Raw genomic sequence first — 27,505 nt, 5'->3', positions numbered from 1 at the left:
TCCAAAGCCACACAGAAACCCTGTCTCAAAAAACATAAATAAATAAGTCGTAAGTATTACTCCTACAAAACTGTACTTAGTAACAAATATAATTTGTTTCATTTCTTTTGGGCTTATCAGGACCGAGTCCAGAACACAAGGTTGATAAACTGGGGAATGTCAGTGTCCAACAAGGTAAGTTATATAGCCATAGCAATGATTTTCTTTTTATTTCATCTCTGAACAGCGAACATATGATCACAAATTTTCTAAACTGTTGAGAGTACTGTTATAGTCTAGAGACTTAAAGTCAGTTTTAAGCATCACTGAATACATGTTGGTGGTCTCTGGTTTCACTGGCGATGCAGAAGCCTCACCAGGTTCCCTCATCACCCACAACTAGGGTACAGGGTGAACGGGGGCCACAAGCCTGGCCATCTAGGGGTCTCGAGCAAGTGTATTTCCAGACATAGACTTAGCTCTAGGACTGCTCTCAGAGACTGGATGTGAGAGGACTGAAGAAATAACACAGACTAAGACTTACCATTTTTATACATTTAATAGGATAATAATCAGATAAAATACTAGGATAGGCAAAAAACAAAAAGAAAAAAATCAAGATAAAGTGTCATTGCCATTTCTGTTTAGAGGACGGAGTCAGAAGATACAACAAATTAAAATGGCTAGGGAAGCAGTCTAAGACTACCCAAAGTAGCTAAGTTACATAATGTTAGGATTCAAACACCAAACTAAGTATTGCCCACTTAATCCACAAGTGAAAAGGAGACTCCAGAATTTGTTCTGTTTATATAACTACTTTTACATGAAATATATAGCGATCTGTTTTTCAGAAAGCAATACAGCAACTTGTAGGCGTTTCCTTTATGCAGCGACTAGAAAACTCTTCCACAACTAGGCAGCTCTGCTTTGCCTTAAGCTGCTAGGGGCTGGCGGATACCAGTTTAATAGAGAGCTAACATCTCAGGTCTCAGAAGGCAGCAAGAATTCTATTTTGGCTTTTATTCTAAATGCTTACTGTAGTTAAGGCGGCAGTTGAAGCGCATTAAGTGAAGGTAGTTAAAATTTAGTGACAATCATAAAGTCTTTTGCAAACTACACACACTGTATAATGCTTTTGTGGAATGAAACCAGTGTTGATTAACTGGAATTTTACACACTCATACAGAGAAAAAAAGTAACGATCAAAGGCAGTCATCCTCAATGTACTATATGCTGATGTCCTAAAGTCCAAGTGCGCCACAGAACTGAAGCACATGACTAGCACTGTGCTTTATCTAGGACAAAGGTGACCAGTTCCCACAGCTAAGTCTACACCAGTCATCCCAACCACAATGGCTTATAAAAACATCAGGTTTCCAGTAAAGAAACAATTCTAGGAAATTCAGGAAGTTTCACATCTGTAAAACCAGGATAAGGCTACACCTATCTTAACTCTGAAGAAGACGTCAGATAGCGTGAGGTTCCCAGCCATGATGGAAGATAGACAGGTAGGTCCCCATGCAGCATATTCTCCCTGGCTTCGGGAAAGCTTCATATGCAAAATCTAGAAGTTGCCGAAGAAGAAAACTAGAAACATTCAGCTGTGATGTGTTGTACAGGGTTATTAAACTTCGGGAATGGTGTGATCCATCAGGCTTTTCATAATGCTTGGTGCCATCCTACAAGAGAGCCAATCATGTAACACATGACTTATGTCAAGAATGCCATGTTAATCCAAGACAACCCCAATTCCAGTTTAGCACTGTTGCTATCAATGAGTCTGGGGGAGAAGGAAAAGGTCCTTAAATGAGCTCAGAGCTAAGGAACTGATAACTGAGTTGTCGGAGACTGTCCGCACCAGGGTAGACATGCTAAAGAAGGTGCGAGTCCTTTATGTTAAGACTGGCAGTTTAATTAAAATAAAATAGCAAAAAAGGCTATGATGAGTCAGAAGAAAAGGGGGAGAAGGGACCTACCAATAGTTAAAAAGACAAGTCTATTTCAAGAGTAGCTAGCTGCATTCTTCCCGAATAGATCAAGATTTCATTACAATGGTTATGCTTATATATCTTCCAAATCTCTCTTTCACATGCTATATAAGGACTTTGAATGAAAGGTTTCCAAGACATCGTGGTAACTATACAGAGAGTCGGAAAGCTCTGGACAGATCACCCTTGCTTGCCCTTATTAACTCTCATGGACTGTATATACTTAGTCCCAGAGGACAGAGAGCAAGCACCATGCACCTCTCTGCCTCCTGAGAGACACGGGAAAGAATTATCTCACAGCCAAGAAATCCCTGTCATGACTATATGACTATAATATATGTAACTATATATGACTATAGCAGAACTGCAGACTGACTATAGCATTTACATTTATGTCAGGTGACCACAAGTGTAAAATAGAGCTGTCCACTTACCGTTTAATAATATGTTCAAAGATAAAAGCAGGCATGATTGTAATGGTAACTACAGTCCCAGATGTTGAGAGTATGTCTGCAATCTGAGAGTCCTAATGAAACATAACAGAATTTAATGAAGTAAAACTGTAATTGTTAGGTAAAAACCATACTATATTTGTTGATGTCTTGCTAATATCTCTGTAGTCTGAATTTTAAATTTAATCTTACACCCATGTTTTTTAAAGTTGAGGGTACTGAACAAAATCCTTTCCATACTCAAGAATGGAGAGCTCGCCCCATATACAGTCAACCATATTCTAGAATTTATGAATTAAGGTCTTACTTAAAACCTTAAGATCTTAAGATAGTCTTAATTCAAGAATTTATAAGCCGAGCATGCTTTCACATGCCTCTGAGCCAGCACTGCAGAGGCAGGATAGCCAGGGCTATGTAGAGAGTCCCTGTCTCCAAAAAAACAAAAAAGCCCACAAAAACTTTGTAGATCAAAACAGAGTCAACTTCCTGCTGCCTTCTGGTCAAGATAGAGCCAGCTTCACGTCTGCCTGCATGCTGCCATGCTCCCTTCGTGACTATAAAGGACTGAACTATGTCTCTTTACAGCAAATTAGAAACCCAAACTAAGACAGAAGCTGGTCCCAGGGACCGAGGTATAGCTGTGTATGTCTGGAGGAATTTGGACCATGGTGCTTTGGGAAGCAGTGGAATGCTTTAAGCCCTGCTTAATGAGGCAGACTGGTAGGCGCATGGAAGACAGTGGTGCTGAAGATTTGAAATGTTGGGAGCTGGCTCAAAAGGTTTCAGTGTAGAATTTTAGTCTGTTGCCTTGAAATCGCTCTTGTGATATTTTGGTGAAGACAGTGGCTACCTTTCATCCTTCTCTGAAGAGTCTGCCTGAGACTAAAGTGAAGTTTTGGATTAATTCCCATGACAGAAGAAATTTCAAAACAGCCTAGTATAGACATTGTTGTGTGGTTTTTTAGTGGTAAGTCTAATGAAGGTTTATAATGAAAAAGTGCAAGCTGAGCAGGATAAATTACAAAATGTAAATTTTGAGGAGAAAAAGGGTACCAGGAAGTGGAATGGAGCTAAATCCTCTGTTAAAGGAGATAAGTGAATTAAATGGAATAAAGACAGTAGTGACCTCGGGGTAAGATCCCACCCAGCTAAGTCTCCAACTTGTGAAAAGGAACTGAAGAAAAGCTTAGAGTCAGGTATGGTGGGGCACACCTTAATCCCAGCACTTGAGAAGCAGAAGCAGGCGGATCTACAGTTTCAGAAAGCTGGTGAAAATGTAACTGAAAGGGGAACAGGGCATGTCCCAGCCCCAGTAAGCAGCAGAACTTGGCAGTTCAGAACAAGATTCTGGCTTTAGAGCTAAGGATAAAATAAAGGAGTTTTGGAATAAAGCCGCTGAGGCCAGGCACATGTCAGGGTTGTCCCTGTATGGAGGCCCAGAGATACCATTGTGTGAAGATGGAACCTGTTACAGATACCAGTCATGGGACACCTGCTGAGGAGAGCTGCTAACAGGGAATGGAAACAGACCAAGAGAAAGAAGTGTGTTGCAGTCAACAAAGCTGAATGGGGTTAATGGAGATGAGAGTCTTTTGACATCAGACATGGAGTTTGCCCAGCTGGTTTTCAGTCTTGCTTTGTTTTGAGTATTTCTTCACTATGCTCCTTTCCCTACATTCTGGAATGGTGACGTATATCCTGTGCATATGTTGGACGTATGTGATCTGCTTTTTGATTGTATAGGGGATTATAGTTAAGAGACTGCATAAAAGCTTTTGGGGGTCAGGGAATAGAATGTGTTGGTTTGGAAGAAAATAGCCCCCGAAGGGAGTGGGGACTGTTAGGTGGTGTGTGATCTAGCTGGAGGAAGTGTGTCACTGTGGGGGTAGTCTCTGAACTTTCATATGCTCAGGATATCACCCAGTGTGTGAGTCAACTTCCTGACGCCTTTTTGTCAAGATGTAGCCAGCTCCACGTCTGCCTGTATGTCACCTTCATGATCACAATGGACCGGACCTCTGAAACTGTTAAGAGACCCACCCCCAATTTGTAAGTGTTACCATGGTCATGGTGTCTCTTCACAGCAATAAAAACCCAACTAAGAAAGAAACCTATAAAAACAAAGAATTAATATATACCAAGACTTATTCCTTTTCTGTATTTCTAGAGTGGAAAAGTTGGACATTCATCCATTCAGAATGTCTAAAAATGTCCCTGCCCATGTCTCCACATGGGAATACAAAGTCACAGTTTAGCTACCTTGGTATGGGAAAGAAAATTTCAGGTAACATCTCAGAATTATTTCTGTGATGGTCCAAGACCACAGCTAGCCAGAGCCCCAGCTCCTACACTTAACTCTGACCAAGTTTCAATGTTTGAGGGTCATCACAAAAGTCATGCCACCTAAATGATGTTTTGTTTTTAAACCAGGGTCCAGTGCGTTCCTTACCTTCAAGCCAATGACGTTCTGCCCGTTGATCTCACAGATGTGATGATCAGTGAGGAGGCCATTTCTGGCAGCAGAACTGTCTTTCACTATGGATGTGATCTTTCCACTTTTAAAGATAAAGCCAACATGCCCGCTGCTGTCCTTATGCATAGTGATTGTCCGCTCAAAGGGCCTGTAAGCGTAAGGATTGGGCTAGACTGAAACTTATTTCACATTTCAATAGACATGGCACACCACAACCTGCCACATGGATATTTTGTTATATTAAATGCTGTTTCTAATAATTATGACCTGGGACACCTCAGTAGCCTTTTTCAGTCTCATCACTTGACTGACTTGCTAAACCTTACTCTTACTGTAAAAATCTAAAACGTTCCAACTTCTAGAAAATACAGGGGATGCTCTTCAAGATACTGGAGTCAACAACTCTACTAGAACACCATTAGCAAAAGAACTACCCACCCAGTACCAACAGATGGAGCTGACTGTCCACAGCATGGACGCCTACCAGCCACACCTCTGACAAGAGGCTGACCTCCAGAACTGACAAAGAGCTGCAGACATAAATACCAAGGAAATAAACCCACCAATCAACAAATGGACAACTGAACTCAATAAACATTTTTTTAAAAAAATGTAGAATGTCTAGTAGCTATTTTAAAAAGTTCAGCCAGGCAGTGATGGTGCACACCTTTAGTCTCAGCCAGCACTTGAGAGGCAGAGACAGGTGAATTTGAGGCCAGCCTGGTCTACAGAGTGAGTCCCAGCCAGGGCTACACAGAGAAACCCTGTCTTGAAAAAAAAAAGTTCAATATTACTAGCCACCAAGGAAATGCAAATTAGAACTACTTTGGAATATTAGTTAATTCGTCACAATGGCTATTATCAAAAAATGGGGGGAGGGACGCAAGCTAATACAGCAACTGTGGAAGTATGGAAGTTTCTCAAGAAATTAAAAATAGAACTACCACGTGATCCCACTACTTCACTCCTGGGCAGGCACCCAGAGACTCCATACCTTACTGCAGATATCTATACTTAGTGCTACTTGTTCACTATAGCAACCAACCAGAACTAACCTAGATGTCCATCAAAAGGTGAACGGGCAAAAACTGTGTGTGTGTGCATATGTGTAAAATATATTCATAAAATTTGTAAGAAAAATGGCCTTAGAATGTTTACTATTATTCAAAGTAACAAAATCTTAGGAAATACATTCTTTATAAGCAGAACCTAGCCAATAATATACATGTGTGTGTTTATATATTGTAATATATAACATTATGTGTATATAAACATATACACACATATGCAAAGGTACATAACACACATGTAAAAAAGAACAAGAAGAGTAAATATGAGGGCACGAGGAAGGACTGAATTCAGGCAGTGAACCTGAGTTAAACACAAATAGAAATAACTGGTTGGTTTTTGTTTTTTTTTTTCCTAGTTCTTATTCTCACGGATTTGTTTATGGTGCTGGGTCTCAAAGTATATTCCACAGTGAAAAATCTAAAATCAAGTGAGAAGGTCCATAGTTTCTGTTCCAAGCAGCTACTCTGTGTAGAGATTCACTGAGACTTTGGGTCTGGCTAATTTCAACATGTGATTTTTTTTTTTATTTACAACGTTAACATTTTTAAAAATGACGCAGGTGGCTCTGTGCATGAGTGCAGGTGCCTATGAAGAAAGCAGGTGTTGGAGCCCCTGGAGTTACAGGCAACTGGGCTCTTCCCAGCTGGGGTCCTTCCTCCGGAAGAACATTGTGAACTTAACCAGAGACCCTGCTAGCCCTGGTCCAACTCTATGAAATTCTGCTTAGATATTAAAAAAAATTACAAACGTCCATTTTCAATTTCTCATATATTTAGGAATTCAGTAAAACTTTTTTTAGACGAATGTCATATTTATTTTAAGATAAAAATAGACTATCATCCTCTCTTACTTAATTACACAAACATGCCAGAGACCAGATTTGGTTTAAAAATTGAGTTCTTGGGAATTCTGTGACCATTTCAGTCCTCACAACAAAGGGCCCTGGCATGGGATGTTAAACAGTGGGCTGCAGAGGGAGCCTGCAGCTGCTTTACTATGTCCGCACTTCTCTAGCCCACATCCTTCCTAAAGACAGACCGACTGGTAAGGTGTGGTAAAGGATCTATGCAAAATCTAGAATCTAACTATGTATGCAGCCCACAACTGCAAGACTGTAACGAATCAACATTTTCTTTAAAAAAAAAGAAAAAGGGGGAAAAAAAAAAACAGAAGTAGAAAACTCTACTTACAGAACCCTAAAAAGTGCAGGCTTTGAATCTGCACTTTCACTGTTGGTGAAAGCTCACCTGTCACGAATGGTCATGGTGATCTTCTCTCCAAATGCCTGCTTGAGCACCTTGTGAGCCTTATCAGAGCTCCATCCTGCACAGTTGTCGCCGTTGATCTGCAGTACCTGGTCCCCAAATCTCAGTCCAACCAAGGAGGCTGGAGAATTAGCCTGGACTAGCTGAACAAATATACCCTAGATAAAAAGAAAATAAATATCCTTTACCACTGCTCTGGCTGAAAAGGTAGCTGATCAGAAATCTTCCTAGTATTGTGTGGTGTGCCAGGTCATTCCTTAAAAAGAAACAAAACTTCATTAAAGCAATAACATCTGAAAAACAAAACAAAAAATAGATCTCAGTCCTATCTGAGCAACCACGGCCACATCACCCTCCCTAGACTTTACCCGGTGCAAACCTCTACATACAGGAACTGGTCACACCAAGCACTGCATGTCTGGTGAGTTATTTTACTGCTTAAAGAAAAAGTCGGGAAGTCGGGGGCTGGAGAGATGGCTCAGTGGTTAAGAGCATTGCCTGCTCTTCCAAAGGTCATGAGTTCAATTCCCAGCAACCACATAGTGGCTCACAACCATCTATAAAGAGGTCTGGTGCCCTCTTCTGGCCTGCAGACATACACACAGACAGAATATTGTATACATAATAAATAAATAAATAAATAAATAAATAAATAAATAAATAAATATATTATGGGCTGGAGAGATGGCTCAGTGGTTAAGAGCATTGCCTGCCCTTCCAAAGGTCCTGAGTTCAATTCCCGGCAACCACATGGTGGCTCACAACCATCTGTAATGAGGTCCGGCGCCCTCTTCTGGCCTTCAGACATACACACAGACAGAATATTGTATACATAATAAATAAATAAATTGAAAAAAAAGAAAGAAAAAGTCAGGCCTGGGCAGATGGCTCAGCAGTTAAAAGCACTTGCTAGAGAGAACTCAAGTTCATTTCCTAGCACCAATATGGTGGCTCACAACCATGTGTGGCTCCGGTTCCTAGGGAGCTGGTGTCACTAACTTCAGTACCAGGCATACATGTGGTGTACATACATACGTACAACCAACACTCAAAACATAAAATTAAATAAATTTTAAAAATGAATGATAGTTTGGGGTAATAATTACATGTTTTTAGCTCAAAGACCATTCTACTATCTCTTAGTATCAATAAGGCTAAAATGATAACATGTTTACTATAACATGGATGCTTATGAATAAATTCAGAAAAGTACCTCTAACAACTAAGTCTCATATTCATATCATACTTATGTAAATTCAATCAGATGTTGAATCAAATACAAACATAAAGGAGCAGGGCTAGGGATGTGCGGACACATCTGCAGGGTCAGATCTTCCCTACAATCTAAGGTGGGCAGACACGATCCTTCCATGAGGTGGAATGAACAGGCACCTGCTGAGCAGACGAGGATGGTACCAGAGGCCCTGAGCATCTCTGCTGCAGTGGACTGCCCACACGGAGAAGGAAGGACCTCGGTGAGGCCAGGGCTTTACAACAGCACAGTGACATGTCCTGAACATGTGCCGAGGGCTGCACACAATCACGCCCCCAGCCCCTCAAGTGCAGAGGTGGCGGGCGCTGTCATTTCCTGCCACCACTGGCCTCAGTCAGCTAGTGGGCATGCCGCACGTGTTTTGTCTGCAAAGTTGGACTCACTGAACTAAGGCGCAGTAAGACTGCAACAGAATCCAGTAAGATAATGGCTATAAAAAAGAAAAAATCATAAACTGAGGTTTCTGGGACCACCACGTCCATAACATTTTAAGACAGCTGAAAAACCTGGCTTCATGTCTGTACTGTGACAATGGGGAGTCACTGCCTGAATTACAAAGAACTTGTTCACAAATGGCCTATCAGGTTCAAATTTTATACACAGAAATAACAAATTTGCAAAACTATCCCACAAATTAATTATCACTTAGTGTGGTAGTATGAATGTATTTGGCCCCATAAACCCTTAGGGTTTATGCCACTATTGGGAGGTGGATCCTTGTTGGAGGAGGATGGCTGACACACACTTTAATCCAGACCTTGAGGCTGGAGGGCACACTTTAACCTGGGCCACACCTCCTGTTGGAAATGTGCCACTGTGGGGCGGGCTTTGAGGTCTTTTCTTCAAGCTTCACTCAGTGTAACAGTTGACTTCCTGCTGCCTCCAAGACTAGGACATCTGGCTATTTCCCCAGCACCATGCCTGCCTGCTGCCACCATACTTCCTGCCAGGATGGACTGAATCAAATGTTCCCTTTGTAAGGGTGTCTCTTCACAGCTATAGTAAACCCGAAGACACTGGTTTAAATGTTAAATGTTCCCTATGTAAAGGTGTCTCTTCACAGCTATAGTAAACCCGAAGACACTGGTTTAAATGTTAAATGTTCCCTATGTAAAGGTGTCTCTTCACAGCTATAGTAAGCCCTAAAACACTGGTTTAAATGTTAAACGTTCCCTTTGTAAAGGTGTCTCTTCACAGCTATAGTAAGCCCTAAAACACTGGTTTAAAAACGCACACCCAATCCTCACTCGTCAATTTTTCCTTACTTTTACTATGCTGTCCTATGTCAAGCCCAGAATTCTATCACGCAAACTCTGTCATATGGCTTATGTAAATGCACTGACCTGTTTACAAGCTCCAACACGGCTTCTTCACAACAGGCCATCTCCAAATGGAAAATTAAGTCAGTAGATTCACAATATTCTTCTCTGCATATGTGTTATTACAGCTAGCCAAACTATTTTCTTCTCTAATTGTTTAATGTTAGTATTTCATGGCCTATTTCAATAAATTAAGGAATATATATACTTACATTATCTATTGACTTAAGTCTGAGCCCAATTTTTCCATCTTGATCCTTGCACAAAATGACTTCACGAATCCCTTGTTTTATTTCTGCTCTCCGAATTCCAGCATCGTTACCTGTCACAGGTGCTACCATATAGTTCACGCTGGATGGTCTTGCTACCAACTGCTGGAAAAAATACCCAATTTGTCAGTATTTAGAAACCCTAGTGTTGACAAACACGACTCCACAAACAAGTTCCCTCAGGGAAAGTCGGTTCTCTACAATAACGACACGGTGGGTTTTCATTTCTTCTTTCCTCTAGTAATTGACTCCATTATTCTTGACTGATAAGACGCTGGCTTTGCTCCAGCTTGTTACTTTAGCTCAGCTGGCACTCTGCACACGAATGCCATCTGCTGCCGACCGCCTCAACCAGAGAACACATAAGTAGCAGCGGTCTCTAAAGGCTGCATTGTCCAGTGAGGTCATACGACCGCAGACTCTAAGTACATACTAAGTTGGCACAGCACTGAAAGCATACAGGATCATTTCTCAGAAGATATTCCTCACCAACATATGCTTGTTTACCTTCATTTCCAACATACTTTCCTACAACTAAGAGATCACACAAGATTTTGGCAACAAGCATTTTCCAGAGAATTTCTGTGGTACAATCATAAAATTATCAAATTAAAATAAGCTTAGTAAGAACAAGGACTTAAGTCAGGAATGGAATGGATGACATGAGAACTTTCTATTAAGCTACTCTTAACAAAGTTGCCATGTGTCTACAACGGGATTGGGCAAACTGAAGCATCAAGAGCGGTGCAATGGAACTGGGGCTGACCTACCAAACATACAAACCAGCTCCAAATGGATTCAAAAACCGTGATAGGGTGTGCTGAAAACATAAGGCTAGGAGAAAACACAAATCTCTTTGATACTTATCTTCACAATGTATTTTTTTTAAATTTTCAAACCAGAAGTATAAGCAAAAATAGGTTAACTAGAACTATATCAAATTTAAAAAGGTTCTTCACAGCTTGGGCAGGCATGGTGTCAACAGAGGTGGGTGGATCTCCGTAGGTTCAAGACCAGCATGGTCTACATAGAGAGACCCTGCCTCAAAACAAAAAAGTGCACAGCTAAAGAGGCATTCACGGAACCGTGAGCAAGCCATGGAAATGGAGACGCTATCTGCAAGTAATGTACTACGGAGCAAGCATACAGATGTACAAAGAACTCAAAACCCAACAGCAAAAGAGCAAGTAACTCAACTTAGAAATGGGCAACCTGCCTATATAAGACATTTTTCCCAAAGAGGACAAATGGCTCATGGGTATGGGAAAGGGATCACTGATCATTAGAAGATGCAAATCAAAGCCAGAAAATGACACTGTCTCTTCACATATCAGTGTATCTACCAAAAACAGAAGTGTTGGTAAACTTTGTGCATTGTCATACACTGAATATACTATTATATGTCATTATATAATATACTACTATAACCATTATGAAAACCCATATGGAGGATCCTCATAAAATGAAAGCAAATTTGCCATAGGTCAAACAAGCCCCTTCTGGACAAATATCGAAAGGGAAACAAAATCAGTCTATCCCAACGATGCCTGCATCCCATGTCCACTGCAGCACTGTTCAGTGACCAAAGCTCAGAAACAAGTCTCTGTCAACAGATACATGAATACAGAAAATGCTGTCTGTCCGTAAATACACAATGGCTTATGACTCGAGCCATGAACACACAGGCAGCTGGAAAAGTATGGATGACCCTGAAAGAAATATGTCAGAGATACAATGATAGTACAGTCTGGTCCTGCTATGAAAACAAGAAATACAGAATGTCAGAAGCAGAGACCAGAAGGCACTTGAAGGGTAAGCAGTGGGCAGAGGTGAAATGGGGAGATGGACAAAGTATAAACAAAGATAAAAATAAGTCTCAGGCTCTAATGAAGGGCACAGTAGCCATGTGTTAATCTGTGTAACTGAAATTTGCTAGTGTTACAGCTACACACTAAGGTGTTACACACATCTAGGAGGGGACAGACAGTACAGTCATTGGCTTGACTGTGGGAACATTTTACAATGTACACAAATTGATACATATATGTTGTACACCTTCAATGTATGTAATTTTAATAAAGCTGGGGGAGAGAACTAGATGGAACACAAAAAGAACTATATGGTATGTGAAATGAAAGTCACTATGTGAAGAGTTAACAGAAAGCTTCAGAACAAATTAAACAAAGCAAAATGATAGAGAAAGAAAAGAGCACACTAAAGCGTCGTATAAACGCAGCCACTTCTAAAGGAAGTAAGATTACCTTAGCGGCAAGAAATGGACCAAAGGGCAGGGACACTGGATCAAATTAAAGGAACAAAGAATGCAGACCTGACAGTGAAGGTCAGATACACTAACTGGAGCCTTGGAGCCAGTCACTAAAATAATAGCTATAATTGGCTTTATTTCTGTTAGAAGATAAATCTTCTATAAATATAGCAATTAACCTTTATGTTTCTCCATACCCGTTTCTAAGATTCACTTTTACATAATGCGTCTACACGTGTATCTCTGAGTATGTGCCAGAAGTCCTCACATGCTCTGGAGCTCCTTCGCAAATCCTGCAGCCACTGAGCCATCTCTTGCCAACGTGCCCACTCCCTCAGGGGCTGCAGCTGCCAGAAACACTTCCCAAGGCCAGCCTAAGCTTTTCTAGGTTCCAGCATCTCGTCCACTCCACCCCAGGATGGCAGCTGGCTTTCTGCAGTTCCACCTGGGTGCTACTTTTTCCTCTGGAAATCTAGTTACCTAATTCCTTAAATTACCACAGTTCAAATACTATGTTTTCAGCTGAAACCTGACTAATACAAGTAGGTTTTCAAAAAATATTGAAATTTCAACAAATAAATGTCAGGTACTGTACTAACAATGACATTATGGCGGAGGACAAAAGTGGGTTCAGCCATGAAGTATGTTAACTACAATCACATCAAGTGCTCTATGTTATATGAAAGCCTAGCACCTCAGTCTAATTACAAAAAGCTTACTTTCTAATTTTAAGAAAAATATTAAAACTGTGAGCAAAGTAACACAGTAAATATATACTTCTGATGACTAATCCAGCAGCAATGCAATGCTGTTTGGAAAGGAACTGAGACATGAAGATTAACGGGACAGTCGACGTCAGAAGTACAAAATTCAGTGCAGTCCCACAGCTAGAAAGGATAAACTAACGGAAACATGGCAGAGGCCCAATTACAATGTCTTAGGAAAGGACAAAATGCAAAAGGCAAAAAAGAGACAAGGACCCAAAAATTCAACAGTGGACAACAATGTTCAGAAATACATCTATAAAAGAAATCTAAAATCAGGCTGGGCATGGTGGTACATGCCTTTAATCTCATCATTTGGGAGGCAGAGGCAGAGGCAGGGGGATCTCTGCAAGGCCAGTTTGCTCTACGGAGTGAGTTCCAGGATAGCCGAGGATACACAGAGAAACCATATCTCAAAACCCGAGGGGGAAAAAAAGGAAAAAAAGAGAGAGAAAAGCTAAAATCTGAGAAGTCAGCTCTAAATTTATAAATAAGTTTGCTGTGAATGAGAGCGTACATGTACACATAAAGAGCATTTTATATAATTCAGAATTATACTCTACATACATACCCCTTGGGTTGGCACTCCAGAAACCATAGGCATATTTGTACATATTTCTTCTTCATTTAAAGTCAGTCCCATGTACTGAGAAAGCTCTGGATACAGTTTAGGGTAGAGATCTAATATAAACAAATGAAGAAAAGGCATTGGCAGAATATTCAAAATAATAACTGTGGACTGTGTTTTATTTAAAAAAAAACATATTTAAGGTACAAAGATTTAGACACATTTAAAGGATCCATAAAATGGAATGACATCTTCCCATCTCTGCCATAATTTGAATGAAAAGAATCCATAAATTTTTCACATGAAAGTCCTGAGACAGCCTGAGCTTTCCTGTGCAGTCACCCTCTGTGGCCATGGGGCACTGGTTTCAGGACGCCCTCAGACCACGCCTACAGGTGTCCAAGTCCCTCATTTACCAAGGTCTAGAGCTGGCTGTGGGGTGCGTGGCTACAAGCCAGAGCTCCACCCGTGTGGCAGAAGCAGGGCTGACCCAAGTCTGGGACCAGCCAGGGCTAGAGAGCAGGACTTTAAAGTTGAAATAAGTACGTAGATACAGAATAAGGCCTGCGAGCCATTAGCAGACCTGTGCAAATCCTCCTGTCTGCTTCTGACCCCTGCTGGATACTCACACACAATACCACCCAACGCTAATGGCTGTGGCATTTCTCTAATAAGAAAACATTGTGTATGTTCACAGTACAGATATAAAATCCAGAGACAAAAATAGAGGATGCAGAGAGGTATAAATAATTTTTCTAAATAAATCATCTTGCCCTTTCTGTTTCTTAATATAATTATGTTAATTATCTATGGATTAGAAATCTGGGGATTATGGCACGAATTCTTCTGTTGAGAATAACCTAAGTATTTCTGTCACAACTGGTGAACTCCCTCCATAAACAGCTACGGCATGTGATGGTTCCTCTCAGCCTAGAGGGGAAAGTCAAAGTCTGTAAATTGACTGTTCCCTACCACTTTCAGAATCACAATGCAATCAGGCAAACAGAATTTTTAAACATTAACAATATTTAACATTTTTGGAAATGTGCTATTTTTAAAATCTTTTCCTATAATCTATTTTGACTTAAGGGTAGATTCACTCCAAAGAATAATATTGAATGGTCACACAGAAGATGAAAGACAACAAAATTCGAATTCACCGTTTACTCTGTACCTCGATGTTTTTCAGAGGCTGTCCTGAGGCCCCTGAATCAGGAGAAGGGGGCAGCTTGTGGCTTATGGAAGTCTGACGTAAGACCCAAAGAGGGACAGTTGGAAGTTTCCCACGCTCCTGGCACAGGTGAGAGCAAAGCAGCTCAGAATGTCTGCGAGCAGCTCTAGAAGCCAGGAAAGCTGTAGCTCCCAGGGAACAGGGCTTCCCGTTAAAGAACAGACTATGTTAGGGACTATGGATAAACTAAGGTAAAATTCTAGGATGCCCTAAAACACATTTTCATACTCAAAGACCACTCTCTTGAGTAAATGCGGGTTAGTTCTTTGGTAAACTATTCTTCCTTATTGCTACTAGATCACTAATCACAAATTCATACAGCATGTCAAAATCCTAGGTTCTTCATTTCGGGGGAAAGAGGGGCTTTATATGTGTTTCTGTCCAAAGACCAGGAGCCCAAAGTGTGAACCTACTTCCATCTGGAGGGAAAGAGGCGGAGACATCCACCAGAACTGCCTGGGGGGCAGGGCCAGCAGAGTAGGCGTTCTGAGCCTGGAAAAGAAAATTCTATTAAAACCAAAAATATTTTCTTATTTTTCTTATATGATTTACAAGCTACATCTAGAACTGCCCAAAAGAAATGAACAATTGAAGTCTTACTCAAAGTTTCATTTTAAATACTTCAGCAACCATTTATTTTCCAAAAAAAATCTATAAATACAAAAAAAAAAGTCTGAACTGAAAAGGAGGGTTCTAGAACCATGTGCTACTAAATACTTCACAAATGTGAACCGCCAGGTCACGGCTGCAGTGCAAAGGGCCAGATGACAAGAAGTTTCAAGATAAAAACAAACAAACAAACAAACATGAGTCACCCACACTAGATGCAAAGCGGAACAAGTAGTCCAAGAAGCTGGACTAGGGATGTCTTGAAATCTAAAAGGAACAGAAAGAAAAGCCATATGCGACCTCTACCCAGGCCTGTGCCATCTCCCCGCCGCTAGCTCTCTGCTCTGAACACTGAACATCTGTCAACATCACCTGTTTTGTGCAGTTTCTAAGAGAACAACCCCTGCTAAAAGCCAACTGTGGTTAACTTAAGTTCAGTTCTAGACACAGAGATTAAGAAGAATATGGACAAAGATCATTCTTTGTAGTCTGTGTGGCTAGTCCTTAATGTAGAGATAGAAAAGCTCAGATAACAGCTTTGTGAGAAGGGCGCTTGTTCAGAAGAACTTTGTGAGAATGACCACAGCAGTGGGCAAACTCAACACTACAGAAAGAAATGACAGACATTTACAACGACAGAGCATGCACTTGCAGCTGAGAAGCATCCCTCGTTAGCAGTTCAGCTGCCACATCTTAATATCCTTCTTAGACTGATGTTGGAAAAGGAACTGTCCACAGAGCAATTTCCCCAGCCAGTGCCACTAGGTCAGTCCCTAGGACACCTGAGCTGCTATTATTATTCTGTTCATTCTCCTTCCGCCCAAGTATGGTGTCAAGACAACTTTACACAATACTACTGCTTACATTATACCCTCCGACTTACATGAGTAATATGCAAGTGAAGCTGTGCTGAGAAAATTAAGCACTCTAAAGATTGTAGAACAAATTTTAAAGAACTACTATCTGGCAGGAAAGATGGCTCAGAGGTTAAGATGGAAAGAGTATAGTTTCTTGAAGCAGACCCAAGTTCAGTTCCCAGGACCGGAGCCTGGCAGCTCACAACCACCTGTAACTCCAGCCCCAGCGGAGGCCTCTTCTGGTCTCACAACAGCTTGCACTCGCATGTCCGTGGCACAGACATGCACACATGTGCACACACACACACACACACACTTCTGTTCATGCCAGGGCTAATAGATATAGAGAAATAAAAAAGAATCTCTAGCCTTCTTGTAACATTGCGGTCTACAACAGACCTCTGCAGATACAGGGGGACCAACAAGTGCACGCTTCCCGCTTCATTTCACGAGTGGACACGTCATGAAATAATTTAAAATTAAAAGCACACATACCTACGCTGGGCGGTGGTGGTGCACGCCTTTAATCCCAGCACTCGGGAGGCAGAGGAGGCAGAGGCAGGCGGATCTCTGGGAGTTCGAGGCCAGCCTGGTCTACAAGAGCTAGTTCCAGGACAGGAACCAAAAACTACGGAGAAACCCTGTCTAGAAAAATTAAAAAAAAAAAAAAAAGCACACATACCTGAATCACTTTGTCTACCTTCAAATCTTCAAGAGATGGGTAAAGAGACATCTTTGCAGGGTGTTTTCTAAAGAAAACAAATCCAATGTCAGAAATGCACAGAGTGAGCGCACCAGCACCAGCACATAGACATGGACAACTGCAACACCATCAACATAGACGTTCAAGCCAAAACGACGGGCTATTTAAAGTATATCATAGTTGTTAGCGTTCAACAGTCGCTACCAAACTCTCTCTGTTCCCATAGCGACCAAACTACTTCATCAAGGATTTTAGATTTACAGGGAAAACTCCTTCCCAAGTTGTGACAATCACAGAAAGGCACGTGGCTTCTGCTTGGCTGACACAGTGCTCCCAGCAAAACAGGTCGGGAAATGACTTTTCACAAGACACATTACCTTCTAACAACACGAGCCAAGAGCAAAGAGTATGCAGTGTCAACATGATGGAAAAACTAACACAGGCCATCTGTTTGTTTTTTTAATAGCAATGGCTTTATCTTGAGGAAACATACAAAAAAGAAATTATTACCTTTTATTTTTTAACATTTCTATGCTGTTCAATGTTTTTTAAGATACCATAAACTGCTTTTTGCAACAATTTTAAATAAAATTCTCTGAAATATTACACTGACACATAGTTTACATTTTGTTCAGATATTCTGAGATAAATATCAAGACTTTCCACTTAACCAAATAAAACAAAATGTATCCTAATTGTTAAAAGGTTTTGGCAAATTACTAAGCCAGCCCATCAACCTCCCACTTCCAAATCTATTCCTTATATCTGCTCTGCAGCTGAACCTTTTAAATACTGTCCTGCTGGCAGAAGGCAGGAAGCTGTGTGCTCAGTAAGGGAGGCATAAAGAGCCTCTCAGTCATGCTGGGACCAGCACCCTCAGAGAACGCTTTTCATACGGGTCTACAACAGCACCTCAGCAGGCACAGAACACCAGGCTCGGCAGGCAGGGTCTACAACAGCACCTCAGCAGGCACAGAACACCAGGCTCGGCAGGCAGGGTCTACAACAGCACCTCAGCAGGCACAGAACACCAGGCTCGGCAGGCAGTCTGCTTCTGTGCTGCACTAGCTTAGTCCTAGCAGTGGCTACTTTTCAAAACAAAAACCCCAAAAACAGACATGAGAAGCCCTCATTTGAGTTACTGGCCAGGGCTGCTGTGATGGTTTGAGAGAAAATGGCTTCCACACTGAGTGGCACCATTAGGAGGTGAGGCTTTGTTAGAGGAAGTGTGTCACCATGGGTGTGGGCTTTGGGGTCTCCTGTGCTCAAGCTACAGCAATGAGAGCATTCACTCCTGTTTCCTGCGCCTCAAGATGTACAGCTCTCAGTTGCTCTCCAGCACCATGTCTGCCTGCATGCCACCATGTCCGACCATGATGATAAAAGACTAAACCTCTGAACTGTAAGCCAACCCAATTAAATGTTTTCCTTTCTGAGAGCTGATGTGGTCATGGTGTCTCTTCACAACAACAGAAATCCTAACTAAGGCAACTGTCTAAGAGACTCCCAAAGCATACAGCCGATTGCCACTGCCCATCTAAAGACGGAAAAATTGTCCCTATTGCTGGAGATACCATGCATTCCAGAAACGGCCTAGAAACGCCTGAACTAGAACTTACCTGAAAGCCTCCTTCCCAAAGACTAGCCTTCATGGTACCAGAAGATACCAAAGGAGGAAGGCAACCAACGGTCCCATCCAGCTATGATATCTATGACCCACAACAACCTCTAAGGCACAATAACACTAAGCTTTTAAGTTAAGCCTAGCATAGCATAAGCATAGCCTTTTGTCTGCCTTCTTTCACTGCAAATGATACTTTAAAGGTTCATCAATGTTATAGCATCTATCAGAGCTTTTATCCTTTTATGACCGAATACATTACATCTTTTATATGCCACTTTATGTTCACTCATTCAGATCTGTACCTTGGGGCCATAATGAATAAAGCGAGCACTCTTGCATTACTGCTAAGTTGTGTGTGTGTGTGTGTGTGTGTGTGTGTGTGTAGAGGTTTTTGCATAAAGATATGCCTTTAATTCTTTCGGTATCTATAGCTAAGAACATAACTTCTAAATCAATATGGTAACTCACCTAACCTTTAACTTTTTTATAAACTATCAAACTGGTTTCTAAAAGAATTACATTACTTTTATATTCTCAAAAGTCTAATTTCTCCATATCCTCACTGCTAGTCTGTGGTTCTGAGAAAGCCACTCCAGAAGTGAACCAGCATCTCATGTGGTTGGAATCCATTTCCCTGACAACTAATGATGCTGGCTTCCTTTCATGTGCATGGCCACTTGCAGACCTTGTAACATCTACCTCTTCTGTCTAAGAGGAAATGCCCATTCAAATCCATTGTCTGTTTATTTACTGGATTATTATTTTTTTAATGGTAATAGCTCTGCTTACAGTCTAGATATTAGGTTCTTAATCCATTCAGGTTACAAAATCAATGGAGCAGGCTGGCTTATAAATACAAACTTATTTTTCAAAGTTCTGCACATTGGAAAGTTCAAGAACAAGGCCAAACATCATGTCCTGTGCCACACCAGCAACTCTCTCTTCGTTGTCCTCACATGGAGAAGGCACAGACACAGCTATCGAGTCTCGTCTCTAAAGGTGGCAGCTCCACTCCTAAGAGCAGAGAATTCAAAAATCTCAGTCCCAAAGACGTTCATCTTGGGGCTCAGAGGTTTAAACAACGAATTTTGGAGGAGTGTATACATTCAGACATATCACACAATCCTATTAGATATGATTTCCAATACTTTCCTTTTATTCTTTAGCTTCTCTTTGATTTTGAGTGCCCTTTGTAGCACATAAGTATTTTGTTTTGATAAAGTTAATGTGTTTCTTTCTGGCTATTTGTACATTAAATGCAACATTAAAAAAAAAACCCTAACTCGTGGTCACTAAAACTGTTTTTATCTAAAAATTTAATAGATTTGCTATTATATTTGGATCTTTGTTATATTTTGAATAGTTTTTGTATACAGACGCAATTTAATTCTTTCCTACCTGGACATCAAGAAGTTGATTCCAGCACCATCTTTTAAGAAGGATAGATTGTTTTCTTATTGAATCGCCTTGGCAGTCTAGTTCAAAATCAATTATTGGCTAAGTATATCATCCTTCCTGGCCTCTTTACTACTGGTTTACTTTTTACCAATAACAGCTTTAATTACTGTACCTTTGCACTGTTTTGAGTATGAATTTTCCCATACTATTCTTTTTTTCTAAAAAAATTTAAAAAAATCTTATGGTTATCCTAAATCCATTTAAATTTAGCATGAATTTTAGAATCTTTTTTTTTTTATTAAACTTTGATCTCTAATAACTTCACACACTGCATTCTGGTTACTGTCACTACTCTTCACCCTTTAACACGAGTTTTAAATGTGGAGTTGGCATTTATAAGCATACAGACAGATCTGGGGGCTGGAGAGAGCTGGGTGGTTATGAGCAATGCTACTTCTGCAGAAAACTAGTTCCCAGCACCAATGCTGACGGTTTACAACCGCCCGTAACTTCTGCTTCAGTTTGGAGCCACTGTATCTTATTTTTGCTTGTCAGGGTTATTCTTTAGCTTCCCCTTCAATTTCTTCTTTTATTCTAAAAGGTGTCTCAGAGTGTATTTTGATATCTACTTTCTCTGTCAAAAAGATGCTTAATATATTCTTAAAATTGTTAAGACGTGATGACCTCGTAGGATCTTTCTCAGGAGTATGTGTACACGTACTTGAAAGTGTCTTCTATGAAATGGATGGAGTGTCCTGCTGATGCCTTCGGGTCCATTTGGTAATACAATATTGCCAAGTCCCCTGCTGTCTTGCTAATGCTCCATCTGCATGTTCTTTTCACTATCGGAGCCATTACGTTGTTATCTGTTCCTCCTTTGGCCCTATTTGCTTTATGTATTTGAAGACTCTGAGGTAGTGTGTGCATCAACTGCTTCCTGAATGGGTGCCTTCTGCATTCACTACCACGCCTTTGTTTCTGGAGTGTCCTATGCCAGTGGTTCTCAACCTTCCTAATGTTGCAACCCTTTAATACAGTTAGCTAGCTCCTCATGGACTGGTGACCCCAACCATAAAATTATTTTCATTGTTACTTCATAACTGTAATTTTCCTACTGTTGTGAATCGTAATGATGCCTGTGGAAGAGTCTTTTGACCTCCAAAGGGGTCATAAATTACAGGTTGAGAGCCACTGGTCCTATGCTTACCACAGCACACAAAACATGCTCAACCCACCATATAAAAATAAATATCTAATCCCAGAACTCAGGTTGTGAATTTAAGAGCAGTCTGGTCTACTCAGACCTGGTCTACTCTGACAGTAAGGCTACACAGTGAAACACTGTCTCAAAAAAAAAAAAAAAAAAAAAAAAAAAGGAAGAAAAGAAATAGTATCTATAGCAAACTGGGAAGGACAAGCAGTGTTTTGCTGAGGTTTGAGTACTTCTGTCAAATTACTGAACTTAGAGGGGAGAGATCAGAAAGAAGGGCCATACCTAGCTCATTCTGAGAGACAAAAGGCCTGTTCCAGTGGTTCTCAACCTATGGGTTGCAACCTCTTTGGATTCAAAAGACCCTTTCATGGGGTCACACATCAGACATCCTACATATCATATATCTTCATCACAATTCATAACAGTAGCAAAATGACAGTTATGAAGTAGCAAGAAAATAAATTTATGGTTGGGGTCACCACATGAGGAAGGCTGAGAACCACTGGCCTAGCAGAAAGAGAAGCTTAAGCAGAGGTTGATCAGTGAGTGCACTTTTTATTCATTGAGGAGAAAAATGATCCAGTTAATGGTTCATTTTGTTTACCATTGCACCTGGACCAGCCCATGTCTCTATAACATCTCCTGTACAGCGTAGACAGTTGACTTTTTCCACTTGGTCATTTTTTTTTTTTTTTTGGCTTGTTTAGCAGTTGTCTTTCCATACCGGTAACTTCCTGACCACACTTTGCTCTTTGCTATCTTGTAGCAATCTGCCTCTCCTTTCTTCTCACCATTCTCTCATTTGTGTGTGTCTAGCTATGCACTTCTGATGTGTTCCATTTCCTTTTACAACCCTCTCTGTGGTTACCATAAGGGTTTAAACAGCTGACCACCTGTGTGAGGAGGTAACGATTTCCAGGATTGGTACCTCTCCTTCCACCATGGGTTACAGGAATCAAACTCAGGTTGTCAGGATTGTGAGGCAAAAGCCTCTGCCAGCTGAGTCACCTCCCAGGCCCTGTGCGCTCACAGATGGTGAACATCCTCTAGCAGAGGCGATTTGGTGGACTCCCTTTAGCACCTGTTAAAGGGCAGACCTGGTAGGAAGTCTCTTCACGGTTTTCTCCAGGGCACTATGGCTGCTCTGTCTATGAAGTGCGGTTCTGCTGCTTCCAAGGCTGTGCAGAAGGCTTCTCGACACTTTGCACACTCCAGCACTCTCCCTGGCCAGGCAGTCTGCCGCCAGCCCCCAGGCCCCATGCACATGATGCGCTGTCCTTCTCTTGTGGCTCTCACAAGTCTCACTTGCTCATCTGACACTTCTGATTTGCTATGTGCAGGGTTTCTTGACTTGAGTCACTTCTTATCCCCAGATTTGGGATTTTAGGCATATTCTTAAAGCAAACTTTCAGTCCCTTCTCACCTCTGAAAGTTTCTGAAGGCTAAAGTTATAAGTTCAATCTACTGTGATTTAGAGATCTATAAAACAAAAATGCTTCTAACTTGTGAACCTCACTTGCTCAAAACAGATAACCTCCTGGAATGCTGGCAGCTTCTGTGCATGGAAGGTTAAGAAGCCACTTGTTTTCACTTTTGTAAACAAGATCAGTTGCCCAGTGCACAGGCTGTGCTCGCTCACACATAGGCGGGAAGTGCACAGGCTGTGCTCGCTCAAACATAGGCGGGAAGTGCACAGGCAGAATGATGTTCACCCCAGTGGATGAAGGTGGAAGTATGCCATAGCCCTGTGGGTTTGTGGGCTTTGCCTTTATAGGCACCTAACTACTGATTTATAGTCATTCTCTGGGAATCCCAGGTAAGGACATGGCCAGTGTCCATTGTCCTGGCCAGTATTTATAATAAAGCTTGCTTCAAAGTTGACCCAATAATTGTGGTAGTGGTCTTACACTACTACTTACCTGGTGGGATTAACAAGTTCTGTTTCAGCATGATGGCTATAAACCAAGTGTTCCTGTAACCTCCTCAAGTTGTGTAATTTGACAGAAATATTCAAACCTCAGGAAAATGCTCCTCAACTTCGCAGTTTATTATAGAGTGTGCAAAGGACTAGAGATGCACCCGGCGGGGTGGCTGAGGTGCAGGGCAGGATGCAGGGCCTGGCTGGTCTCCATCCACCCTCACTGGAAAGCACTGCCCCTGCACGATGATGGGATGCTCTCTCGCCCTTGGCCAATCACTGCCCCAGCCGTGTTTTCTTTCTTTTTCTCCATATTAACAATTAACTCAATAGCTTTTTCTTGGTGAACAACCTTTGCTTAAACTTCTCTTTCCTTCAGGCCTCTGAACTTGAATCTACTTTGAGCTGGAGCCAAAGGATATTCCTTCTGGCCCCTCCAAGATGAGGCTGGCTTCTCTGACTAGGATTTGATTTGCCACCCTACCTCCCGCTGGCCCCCTCTGCATTCTCGCCCTGCTTCTCCATGATACAGCCAGCCAACCTTTTCCTGCTACACCAAATGAGATGTTTACAGATATCAAGCATGGCACTTTCTGCTCTCACAATTCTCCTTCAGAATGAAGTCCCTTCTTACCGGAATCAAGTCGACAGTGCAAAAGGCAGCCTAGGACAGCCACCGCAACCCTTCCACCTCCCTCAGCGATCCCACCCTCCTGCACATCCACCCATGCGCCTCCCCATGCAGCCCCACATAAAACTCCCACAGCTGACATGAACAGGAAGGGGTCCTGGCAGGAGAGGCTGCTAAGGCAGAACTGGGCCTTCAACGACCTCCTTTTGCAGGATCACGACTGGCTCCAGCTGCTTTGCGTCCCCCTCACTTTAGTTTTACATAAGCAACAGTGCCCCAAAAATCCAACAAAATCACTCAAGCTACCCGGGCGGTGGTGGCGCACGCCTTTAATCCCAGCACTCGGGAGGCAGAGGCAGGCGGATCTCTGTGAGTTCGAGACCAACCTGGTCTACAAGAGCTAGTTCCAGGACAGGCTCCAAAACCACAGAGAAACCCTGTCTCGAAAAACCAAAACCAAAAAAAAAAAAAAAAAAAAAAAAAAAAATCACTCAAGCTAAGTGTTACTCATTACTGGGGGATGAAATCAGGCATTTATCTTCTATACCACAACAGGAAGAACAAATTGATCCCTTTCAAGCAAGAAGTGAGTCATTTAATTACTATTTCCACAGCAAGGGCAATTATTACTCTACCTTTGCGACCTGTACCATATCCCCTAAAGAGAGACTGAATCTGGCAGTCAGATTCCAGGATACAGAACAGTTTGCCAGAAGCCGTTCCCGGGTTTCTTACACTTTCCTCCACCCCTAGTCACAGGGGCTGAGTCTCTGATCTGATTCCAAGTGTCCAAAGGATTGAGCTCTTCCTGCAGATCTGTTAAACTACCCTAGACTGGAATTTCACAATGACCAATGTGAATAAAGAGAATTCTGAAAAGATTACGGCAGTGGCATGCTCTCGTTTTAATCCTTTACAATTCCTATTAAACCATCATGTGCCGACTACGCCACAGAATTCTGCTTCTAGGTCTCCCATCCAGGAGTGACGGCTCCTGAAGGCTCCCCGAGTCAATCAGCACCCAAAGTCCTCTCCACGTGCGGAGTTACTGAAGCCTTCAGAGCAGCTGAACCAAGCCAAGGAACCAAGGCTTACAACAAGCAGCCTCTCAAGCAGGTTTGGCCTATCCCGAACTGGCTGAGACCGGAATACCAGTTATGTCTTATGAAAGTCCTGAACCCAATGCAAGGGAGGCTTTAGAAAATATCCTCTGTTGCGAATACTTTTCTCTAATGATTTGGGTAACACCAGAATCTCTTCAAAACATAAAGACAACAGCAAAAAGGACTACAATAATGTTAGCTGTAGGCCTGGTGCCTTTTAGAAAGGTCAGTTACTTTGGGAAGGGCTGAGAGTAATGCTCCATTTCACTACCGCACTGTTGGTCTGAGCAATCCTACCATTCCTGCAGGCATCTTAGGGTTTCTGTTTGCTTTCAGCATCATTTGGAAACATTAGTGAGTGGTGACGTAAGTTCTAGATTGCTAAGACTCTCCTCTCTGTCCCTCAACACTCCCAGAGCAATACAGTGCTGTTTCCTTGGGCCTTTGACCCACTCACCACTCAAACGAGGGAAGTGATATTTTGGGAAAACTAGTTTGCTGTTGTCGTTGTTACTGAGTGTAATAAAAATCTAGAGTTTTCATCTTTCAGCCACAGTTCCAGAGAGGAGAACTAGAGGAGAGAGGTGATGATGTAAGACCAGCTGATGTATTCCAGGCTCAGAGTGAAAGCCCTGATCATATATGCTGTGACATTGTAGATGATATTTCTATTGAGCAGGAGAAACAAGATTCTCCATGGGGCAGGAAAGACTCAGTCCTGCAGTGTTAGCCCCCCCCCCATCTCACTAAAGGGGTGTTATGGTTTTCTTTCACAGGAGAAACTTGGTCTTGCAGTGTTAGATCGCCCTCCCACCCCATCACACTAAGGGGGTGTTACAGTTTTCCTTCCCAGTTTTATCTGTATTCCAGATTGACTGTCCATCTTTTGAAGAGGCCAACCGGGACAAACACATAAGAAAGGTGACAAGAAGGAACTAGTAATGTAGGCACTTTTCAAAATCCACTCCAATGATTATTCTATTAGTGCTTATAAACCTAAACAAAAAATTCTCTTTTAGCAAGGAACAGAAACGGATACTCTCTCACATTCATTTGAAACCACTCAAGTTAATAAAGATACGATATTTGACCAGGGAAACAAAAAAAAAAAAATAGCCAACTGTATTGACAGAACCTATCTATAGTTGAGATCTAGAATCTGTGCTTTGGTGACCCAAGAGCAGAAAAACCCGAAAGCAATGCTGTGCTACAACAGAGATATAGTTGAAATCTTCGCAATGGTTAAAAAACAAGGCCATGCTTCCTAGTTAATGAGCAATTATCATCAGATCTGGGAAGAACACTAGGAAAATGGTGTCATGCCTATTTTAAGGGACTGCTTAATTAAAACGTGCATTTAATTGTTCATCAGTCCCTTCTTGTTCAGGTGTTTTAAATCCTCTTTAATGGTTTCAGCACACAGCTAAAACCTGCCTCCAAAGTTAAATAACTTCAGTTATAATGGAGCGATTGTTTACCGAAACCTTTAGTCATTCCACTTCCTTATTTCCTGGCAGGCACCATTGGGTCAGCAATGCTAAGTACCACGTAAAACATAGAAGTTCAAGGAACTAAGCTGTTAACAGGATTGAAAGAAACGTTTTCAGTCTGTCCTCAGCCTTAAAACGAGAAAATGAACGTACAAATCTGTTTATCACCTTTACATTTCAGAAGCATGGCCATTTACCAGGCCAGCAGCTATTTTAAGGTAACTTTCGTTTTTAAACATTGTTCTTGGTGTAATGCGTGCATGTTAAGAATCAAACCCTACACTTTCTAAGTAATTTACCTAAGGGAAAAAAAACACCGCTATGTGTCTGAAGACGGGACGAACCCAACAGAGGATCCCACACACTCCACGGCTCCATAACTGCACTTCGGGAACTGGAAACTTTCCACGTCCACAGCCTCCCTCCGCCCAGTATTAGAAGGAAATCCTCAAAGGAGAGCTGAGTCACCAGACCTCCAGGGGACAGTTCCTGTGTACACACCCGCTCCAAGCCCCGTCCCTCCCCGCCCCCTCCGAGAGTCGCGGCTCAGCTGCTAACCGTTGTCGCCTCCGGTCGGTCCCGCCCGGGCCGTCCTGACGCCGCCGAGGACGCGACCCAGGACGGCCGAGGGCAGGTGGGAGGCCGGGCGGTGCCCCGAGCAGCTTCCAGGACCTGCCGGGGCCCGGGGTTCAGGGCCCGCGCGGTCGCTCACCTGCACCGAGGACAACGCTGCTCTGGCGGCTCGCTCTCCCGCTCGCTCCGGCACCGACTAGCGAACCTCCCGGCCCGCCCTGCGCGTCATCGCTGCCCCCGCCTTCCGCCGCGCTGGCGCAGGCGCACGCGTCGTCCCCATGACAACGCGGCGCAGCTTGCGCGACCTCCTCCGCTCGGAGCCAAGACCCCGGTTCCTGCCGCGTTTCCAGGATAGCCCCCGCCGCCTTTTACTACCCTTTGTTCCCAGAGCGAAAGCTCATTGGCTGTCGACGGCTACTCTCGGTGTCGCACAAAAATGAAAGCCACGTCCTAATCTAAAAACACAGA

General features: G+C 42.3%; 1 protein-coding gene across 2 annotated transcripts; it reads right to left on the bottom strand.

The window, feature by feature from the left end:
• Positions 1-519: 519 nt before the first annotated feature.
• Positions 520-27,300, bottom strand: LOC121451588 (syndecan binding protein). Of its 2 annotated transcripts, none has more exons than XM_041657263.1 (9): positions 27,177-27,300; positions 17,067-17,133; positions 15,332-15,410; positions 13,691-13,800; positions 10,033-10,191; positions 7,211-7,386; positions 4,869-5,040; positions 2,402-2,493; positions 520-1,658 (listed from the first exon to the last, which is right to left on the bottom strand). In XM_041657263.1, the coding sequence occupies exons 2-9, from the start codon at positions 17,115-17,117 to the stop codon at positions 1,604-1,606; spliced, it is 894 nt and encodes a 297-aa protein (XP_041513197.1). In that variant the 5' UTR covers positions 17,118-17,133; positions 27,177-27,300; the 3' UTR covers positions 520-1,603. The 2 variants fall into 2 exon arrangements, with proteins under 2 accessions (XP_041513197.1, XP_041513196.1); XM_041657262.1 differs by having other exon boundaries at positions 10,033-10,194; positions 27,177-27,298.
• Between the last annotated feature and the right edge of the window lie 205 nt (positions 27,301-27,505).

Source organism: Microtus oregoni, unplaced genomic scaffold (assembly GCF_018167655.1).
Source record: "Microtus oregoni isolate MIOR12 unplaced genomic scaffold, Mior012 000008F_ref0000371, whole genome shotgun sequence".
Taxonomy (NCBI): Eukaryota; Metazoa; Chordata; class Mammalia; order Rodentia; family Cricetidae; genus Microtus; species Microtus oregoni.
Note: the sequence above shows the minus strand (reverse complement) of the source record. Positions and strands in the feature narration are given on the sequence as shown.